The sequence below is a fragment of the Heterocephalus glaber genome, unplaced genomic scaffold, assembly GCF_053883595.1.
Source record: "Heterocephalus glaber isolate CG9 unplaced genomic scaffold, H.glaber_assembly_v1.0 deba00000281, whole genome shotgun sequence".
NCBI classification, from domain to species: Eukaryota; Metazoa; Chordata; class Mammalia; order Rodentia; family Bathyergidae; genus Heterocephalus; species Heterocephalus glaber.
In genome coordinates this window covers 36717754-36726701 of record NW_028258139.1, presented here as the reverse complement: position 1 = coordinate 36726701, position 8948 = coordinate 36717754, and the positions used below count along the sequence as shown (strand labels likewise).

Below are 8948 nucleotides of genomic sequence, written 5' to 3'. Positions count from 1 at the left end.
GCAGAAAGCCAATTTTAAGTATTTTCTGTTTCTGTTATGAAATAAACTTTAAAAGTCACTACTAGAATTTAGAATAAATAAATTAGAGTGGAAAGGAATGGGAAACACTAGAATACATCTGAAGACAGAAAGAAATAAAACATTTCTGCATGTGCCTCATGTAGCAAGGTAAGAACTGCTCTATAAAAACCCTTCTCTCAAATTGTGTGCTATAACTTATAATGCACGTTTTACTATAGCTTCCATTTTAAAACTTTGAATCCACCTTAGACTAATTATTTTAATGTTACTGATGAAGATAAATTTAAGAGGAGAAATATTGGAGACAGGGAATCTGACTAAAAACTATAATAATAGTCCAGGAGAGAATGAGGATTTAACTAAGGAAATGATGATGATGATGATGATGATGAAGAAATTGATTCTGGACTCTACTGTCAGGGTGAAGATCATTAGATCCTTTGATATGAAAGGGAAGGCACAGGGGAAAAATTGTGGTGATCTCAGATTTTTTGCTTAGATAACAGTGATTGGTGGCCATCAGCTGAAAGAGTAAACACATTGAGAAGCAGATTTAGAAAGAAAAAAATAAGTTCAGTTTTGCTTTGCGTGGCTTTAACATACTTATCAGATATCTAAACAGAAAATACAGGTTGAATAAAAGACTGTTGGTACAAATATATTTATACAATTATACTGGAAGAATATTTTTGGGCATAGATTAGGAAGTCAGATGTAGATTATATTATTCAGTACAAGTGAAGACTAAGAAAGTAACAGATCATGTATAGTAAGCTGAGGAAAAAGACGGACTATGCAAGGTATAAGGTTGCTATTAGAAGAAAAGAAACAGGAAAAAGTGGTTTTAAGAAGCCAAGGAAGAAAAATTGGTTTCTAGGATGAGAATAGTGAAAACCAGTATACAATAACATACTAAATGCAATAAACTAAGTTTCTGATGGAAGTGGTTCCCATTTAAGTCAGTGAGAAAAGTTTAAACATTGTTATAGGTGAAGAAATTTTAATGTTTCTCTGGGTTTGTGTTGGTTTATCCAAACTTCTGCTACAGTGACATATAAAGCACTAGTTGAGAGTATGAGTTTTGGAACCAAATTGCTGGTGTTAGGTATAATCTTGGTCAGAATACTAGTTATAATACCTTAAATCAATTACCAATATTTTCTACTTCTCATCCTCTTTATCTGTACAGTGGAATGATTTTACAATCACATTTTGTTCTTAGAGTATTGTTTTGAGGAAAAAATATATACATATATATGTTTCAAATATATGAGATTTGTGTATTACAAAATTTGTCAAGAAAACCACAGATGATATATTTGCTAATCACTCAACCAAAATTTTCATGAAACTGCAAATGTCAGTTATTCCTCAATTTCAACATATTGTGAGTTGATGATTCAACTAATAACTGATCCTGGGGGAGCGGCCTTCCAGCCACAGACCTCTCATCCACTGCACTTCTGACACTATAAAACAACTGCATATTCCAGTATCAGCTATGCCACTTCTCATAAGAGAGAGAAAGAACAGAGTGGAAACTCTGAGGTAAGAAAGGTTTTAAATACTGATGTTAAATAGATTATATATCTCTTTGTATATATTTCTATCATCATGTATGTATACACATTGAACTGTCAAAATTATTAAGGCTATATGTAAGAGTTGCTTTAATTTGTAAACAGTAATTAGATACTCCTTTTTGTCTACAAAATATTTTCTTAAAATCATTCTTCTGCTAGGGTATGTGCATATTTCAGAGGGACCATGAATGAGTTGTCATAGAGGTAAGGTATTGTTGGAGACCCAGCTTAAGGCTCACAAACCTCAAATTCACCACTCTAAATTTTATGGACCTAAATTCGGCAAAGAGAGGGACCATGTACTTCCAGGGATTCTCTAAGTGTGCACAATTGCAAACTTATTTGTAACTTCTTATTTACCTTTAAAATTTATCTAGTATTTGAATTCTGTTTTATATCCTGTCAATTTTAACAAAGAATTACTTAAATATTTCCTATTAACCCATGAATAAAATTGATGCTCCAGGAAGATGTATCTAATGTATCCAGAGCAGCATTTATTCTCTAGCACATACCAATTTACGGCTTTGAGAAGTAGATAACTACAAGGAGGTAGTTGATATTCATGCTATGTCTTCACTGCAGGACATGATCCAGAGGGTCTTTTATGTAGTTTATTTACCTAATTAATGTGGTTTTGAATAATCCTTGAAATCAGTTGAAAATCATTCTATTGTATAAGACCCTCTTGAATTCTATTATTTTCAAAACAATTTCCTCTCTCCCTTCTATATGCTCTCAATATTTTGTAATTTCTTTACACAACACACTTTGCATTTCATGATATTAATATCCATTCCTGCCTTTCCTAATTAGCCTTCATATGAAAGAAATCATGCTTTATCATTATATCCGAGACAGTGCAGACTGGAACTCACTGCCCAGAGAAAGCAGGCTGTGTGCCTATACATGTGCGTCTGAGAGGAGTGTATATGTGTGTACACTTTACTGTTAATTTTCTGTACTGTTAAAGTGCCTATAGAACACTAAATTTGACGAGAATTTTAAATTCCTGTCTTGGCAAATCATTACATTATCATTAAATTTTTGTATTTTAATTTGAATTGTGTTTGCTATAATAAAAATTGAAGTAAAAACTTTGCAGCATTTTTTCTTTTGCATTGTATTCTTTACTCACATAAATATACAAGAAAACTCAAGAAATGATGAAATTTCCCTCAGTCTCTGTTAATCAAGGCAAAGGCATCCCAAAATGATGTTATTTACATGAGAAATGCACATTTTTTTCAAAATCTAAATTTTTAAAATAAATATTCTTCAGAAAAACTATGTAATGTATTGACCTATAATAATGTACTTAATAAATGCAATAAAGCAGGTAATATTTCAGCTGCTACATACAACAAAACCTAGAATAATGTCAACACTTTATTAGTTATCAATAAATGTTTTATAAATAAATAGCTAATATCAAGAAAATTCACTAACCTCCTTTCCAACCTGCGTTTCCCAAATTCCCTATATGTTCTCTAATTATCTGTTGCATACACACCATGACAAAGAAGTAATGATTATGATAAAATCTCACAGGAAAAATTTTCATGAATGTTCTAAACCAAGTAATGTACAAATGCTTATCATATTAGTGACATATTTTTTTTTAAAGTTTTTGTTGTACTGTCTAATTTATTATATAATATGATCATTGATTGAATTGTATTTAACTTAGTTGTCTCAAATACTTATTATCAATATGATACATTATAATAATGTATTTAATAAAAAAAAGAACTTAAAATGAAAATGAAAATATAGAAAAATGTTTTTTCCCAAATGCTTAAAATAGTTCCACCTAAACAGCATAAATCTGGGGGTAAGTTGCCAGAATTGATGCAAACACTTCTGTCATATAAATTAATTCCATAGGTATAATGCTGTTTAAATTTTCTAAAATAAGTAACTACATATCCCCACAATAGCATTCTTTGCATAAGCTGATGAATTATTTCATTTGAGAAAATTTTATTAACAATTGAAAGAAGTGTTACTGTTAAATAATATGTGAATGTATTTTTTTAAAGAATTGATGCAATATAGTAAAACTGCAAATCACTTTTGATTTTACCTAAAGAATCATGTTATCTAGTCACAAATAGATTGGTGCTCTAACATTACAAACAACTACACAAAGTCAGAGAGCTGTTAGTTCCATCATCTGCACTACAACTGTACCTTCTGAATTTATGTTAACATCTAGTCTTTCTTCTGACTTCTAGGGTATTCCCAAATAAGATGAAAACTCTCCTTCTGATCACTGCCATCTTGGCAGTAACTGTTGGTTTCCCGGTAAGGATTCACTTCTGCATTCTAAAATATTTTGTGCTAATACACAAAGCTCAGTGCTTCCTCTCTACTTTATAAAGAAACCTGAACCCGCCACTTTAGATTATGTTCCAGAAAATATTATCAACCATACACTATTCAGTGCATAATTCACTTCCATATAACCCTGATGCTGTGATGAATTTCAGCTGTTTCAAAATACGTATTACATTTTTCAGGAAAATTATTTTTATAATATTTTCTGGACAATAAAACCCTAGACTTTAAAATTAGATACAATGATATATAAGGAGGATATATATATATATATATATATATATATATATATATAGTCTTAATGTGTTTTCATCAACATGAGTTGAAATAATTTCACTGTTTGAACTTTAGGTCTCTGAAGACCAGGATAGAGAAAAACGAAGCGTAAGTTACTTTCTTCTTTTTTACATGCAAGCATTCTGTGTAAAATATTCATGACTGTGGTTAAAAGTATTCACTTATCCAAGTGTCCCAAACTTTACGAATGTACTTGAAGACTTTTGACCATTATCACTAACCAGGGAGGGCTAACTCCACTTCTATGCAGGGAAGCATCGCACCATCTCACATAGCATTGACACTCAGGTTCAAATGTGAATCACTCTGTGATGAGTTGGGTTATGATATTTTCACTAGAATCATCTAGCTTAGTAAAGGCCCGTAAATACCTATGATTTAACTCTGCTTTATCCCTACAATGTCCATTTCAGAGAAGGCAAAAAATAATTAAAACTCAAGAATTGAAAGGTGTAGGTATGCTAATCAGCTTCCCATAAGACACCTGACATAAACTGATATGAAAAAAGAAAAGGGGGCTTGGGATTTAGCTCAGTGGTTCCACCGCCTGCCTCGCAAGTTCAAGGACCCGAGTTCAATCCCCGGTACCAAAAAAGAAAAAAGAAAAAAGAAAAGGTTTGTCTTGAGTAACAATTTTGGCAGTTCCAGCCCATGACCAACAGGCCCACTGCCCCAGGTCTGAGGGGCACAATACCTTGTGATGGGAGCACTTGCCGGAGGCAGCCTGGGCACCTTACAATGGTCAGTGCCACAAAGAGAAAACAAGCCTCCCACAACCCTCTTTGGGCCCCACCTCCCATAACAAAGCTCCCCCCCAGGCCCCACCTTCCAACGCTTCTACCACCTTCCCAGAGCACTCTGTGAGGACCAGTCCTTTAATGCATGGTCGTTGGAGGCCATTCCAGATCAGAACTGTAGCTCTGATCCAGCTTTGATGGTTCTACTAGTGGCAAATTCAGTAAAGAACAGTCTTGGTCTTAACAGATAACCAAAAATGTTTAAGAATAAAATAAAATTTTCAGAGGAAAAGTCTAGTTTTAAAATTTGTTTGTATTTTGTTGAAAATGGTTTAGAGGCCAAAACTATAAACAGAATGCTAAGAATATGGAAATTGATAAGGACATCCACAGACAAGGAAGAAGAAAGGGGGAAAAAAGAAGTGAGACCCAAGAAGAGTGACTGAATTCATGACATAGCTTGGGTAAACACTGGTATAAAGATAAAGAGAGAAATATGAAAGCACTTCAACACCCCTATTTTGAGCTTTTTTATTGTAGAAGAGATTACTGTATCTGAAAAATATGCCTTGCATAGAAAGATTCAGAAATAGAGTAATCTTTTTTTTTCTTAAATTCTTTTATTGGTACATTTTAGGTATACAACACAATTACATTTCTCATTGGGAACTTGTACCTTTACATGATGCATCTTGGTTCTTATTTTTTCCCCATTCCTAGCCCTCCCTTCACCCCCTCCACCCTTCCCTATTTACAAAGACTTTATTTCCATTTTTTCAATTTCTCATCATTTTTCCTTTTCCTTCTTTCCTTTCCCCTGCCCCTCCCACTACCCCTACCCCTTTGGACTTTTTCTTCCTATTTTGCATTATCAATTATTCATTCTAATCACTGGTACATTTTAGGTATACAATATAATGACATTCATCATTGGAAATTAGCACCTTTACATAATCTCTCTTGGTTCCCATCTTTCACCCTTGCCCAGCCCTCCCTTCAACCCCTCCATTCCTCCCTATTTACAAAGATTTTGTTCCTATTTTTCCATTTTCTCATATTAATTCCCTTCTATCCTTTCCTCTACCCCTCCCACCTCCTTCCCCTTTGCCCCTTTTCTTCCTATTTCACATTACCTATCATATATTTTGGTCCTTATTTACACTTTCAGTTTCTCACACCAGAGAAACTATTTGGTATTTATACATGTGTGTCTTATTTATTTCACTTAAGAGAGGAATAGAGTAATCTTTGATTTTCTAAAATTAATCAAATCCCTGTTCATAGTACATGTAGAAACAGTAAATGACTTAGACGGTCCAGACAGATCTCTTGCAAATTGGAAGGGGTCCAGGAACTCAGGAAGGGGGTAAGAAGAACTGAGATATGCCACGCACAGGAACCTAATAACCACAGTGAATGTAAAATCTGTCATAAACATGAGCTAAAAACAATAGTAACCACAAGGACACAGATGGGGAAAGGGGATTTACAGGCAGAGGGTAGAGGTGGGTGACAAAGGGAAGAGGATTTTAAAAAGTGTTACGTACATGTACCCATTTCCCAGGATTAATGTAAACTTTATTTTATGCAAATGTATACTATTAAATTTTTAAATGATAACCTATATGTTAAAGATGTATTTCATTTCTCTTTCTAAAGAGTAAGATGAGCCTTTTTCTTTCTCTCAATAGATCAGTGACAGTGATGAAAATACTCCACAGATTTTTTTGCCCCCTTTTCAAAACCCATTAGGCCCATATCCACTGATCATAAATCAGGCATATCCAGGGTATAGGTTTTACTTATTTCCTTTCCCAGTATCTCAGCTGGCAACTGCGACTCCTCCACCTAATGAAAAGTGAACAAGGGAGAAAAGTCACAGTGTGATTTAAGAAGAAATTAAGTGGTAAGTGTGCATAATACAACCATTTTTGTGTTATTGTGTTTGTGTTGTTACTCATGGTTTATGGATTGAAATACATCATTCCATACAAAATAGGTTACAGTATTCTCACTCAGACACACTTTCCACTGGTAGAAACTGTTGGCTTTTCCACTCGGAGATACATATATGTGTCCCTCCATGGCCCAAACATGCTAGTTTAAATCTTTCATCTGCTGTAATGTAATGGGAAAAAGACCTCTATTATCAAAACATTTTATAAAATATTCAAACATTTTATACTATTATCAACAATTGTGCATTTTAGACCTAACCACTGTGCTAAGAAAGGTAAAATTTTAATCAAGTTAGACATCATAGTTGATGAACTTGTGGACCTAGAATCTAAGGTAGACTTCATGGTAGTCCTTAGAAAATCATGTAATTTTTCTAGTACTAAACCCACAAACTTATCTTCTTAATGTGACAGTGGAAGAAATCCCTAAAAGCTGCCTGCTCCACCTGTAACAGAAGCCCTGTCTTCTCAACGTAGCAAAATCAAAGTGGACAGTCTGTGAATTAGCAGTGAATTGAGGGAGAGTAAACTCTACTGAACATTACATTAGGACCCATATGACTGTCTTAGGGAGAAAAACTATCAGCTAATACCTGCTCCTAAAGGCTCTGTCCTGCATCCATGCAGTCTTCCTGAGCAGAAAGTTCCCCAGTACTTAAATTAAACATACTTTTATGCCAATGTTTATAATTAAAACACAAAAATTTACATGTTCCCTAGAAAAAGACCCACTGAGATTAATAACCAATGTTTTCATTTATTTCAGATTGCTGTAAAATTGAATGTCAGCTACTTCCTTGAAGAATCAATAATCCTGTTATAAAAGAAAAAATAAACTTAATTGAAGCATCAAATAATGTTCTCTAGTCGATACCTGTAGTGGTCCTTTTTAGTAAATATAAAAATCCCCTAGGATTCCAAATTTCTAGGAATCCTTCACCAAAAAGAATGAAATACAACAGATTTTATTATTCATTTCATCTCTAAACATTTCAGATAAAGCATGGAGAGTGGAGGAGACAAAAATCAACCAACATAAAAATATCTCGAATGAAGGTCTATTCGGTAGCTTATGTTGTGTAGTTCTATTTATTGTATTGTCATGAGCCAGAGGTTGATTTAACAAAAAATATTTGAGCAATTACATCTGTGCCTATGCACTGTAGGATATTAGTTTGATGTGTTGGCAAAAGATACTGTGAACAATAGAGAACTACCTCTAACTTTAAGAAACTGATAATGAGTAAGAATTTTAGAAAATCATTTATATCATACTGGTAAGTTACAAAGTACTTTCCAAATCATTGTGTCACCAAATCTTCACATAAACTGTGTAGTTTCACTTTATCCATGTGGAAACAGGATCATGAAAGTCCTATGGACCTACATTGTCATGGACCTAGCCCAGGGCAGAAAAGGAAAAACTAGATTTACCCTACTAGTTAGGTCCATGTCTTTTCCCTTTATTTCAGGAGGAAAAATCAAATATCTACTAACAAGGACAACCATCACCAGTCTCCTCCTTGTTAGACTGGCTGCTACATTGCCACCTGATTTATCTTTTCAAATCATAATTTGAACTTTATTCTGATAAGTTTGATTGCTTTAGCAAACTTCTCATTGCTTCCAACCCAAAATCTATTCAAGGCCTTTCACATGTAACTACAGGCTTCTTTCCCAATCCCCTCCACCACCCCAGCCTGTGTTCTACTCCAGCTCAGACTCTCCAGGATGTCACTCCCTGAGGCACCCTCCTCCAGCACAGCTGCTTGGGGGTTTGCCCGAGGAAGTGTTCACTCCTCCTCTCACTGTTAAGAGTCAATGTCTCTTTTAAGGTTCAAGTCACATTTATGACTTTCACTTAAAAAACAAACTCCTCTTTCTGAAATAGAATGAATTAACCACCACTTTGACCCTCTACCCCAGTACCTTATTTGTAGTGTTCATGAATCTTATAATACTTTACTTTCTAGTAAAACAGTTCACTTACATTTCTGTGTCCTGTGTAAGCT

General features: G+C 34.2%; 1 protein-coding gene across 1 annotated transcript; it reads left to right on the top strand.

Annotated features, from left to right (window-relative positions):
- Positions 1-1517: 1517 nt before the first annotated feature.
- Fdcsp (follicular dendritic cell secreted protein) lies at positions 1518-7787 on the top strand. Its single transcript, XM_021249823.2, has 5 exons — positions 1518-1569; positions 3842-3911; positions 4296-4328; positions 6670-6884; positions 7703-7787. The coding sequence occupies exons 1-4, from the start codon at positions 1523-1525 to the stop codon at positions 6838-6840; spliced, it is 321 nt and encodes a 106-aa protein (XP_021105482.2). The 5' UTR covers positions 1518-1522; the 3' UTR covers positions 6841-6884; positions 7703-7787.
- The last annotated feature ends 1161 nt before the right edge of the window (positions 7788-8948 follow it).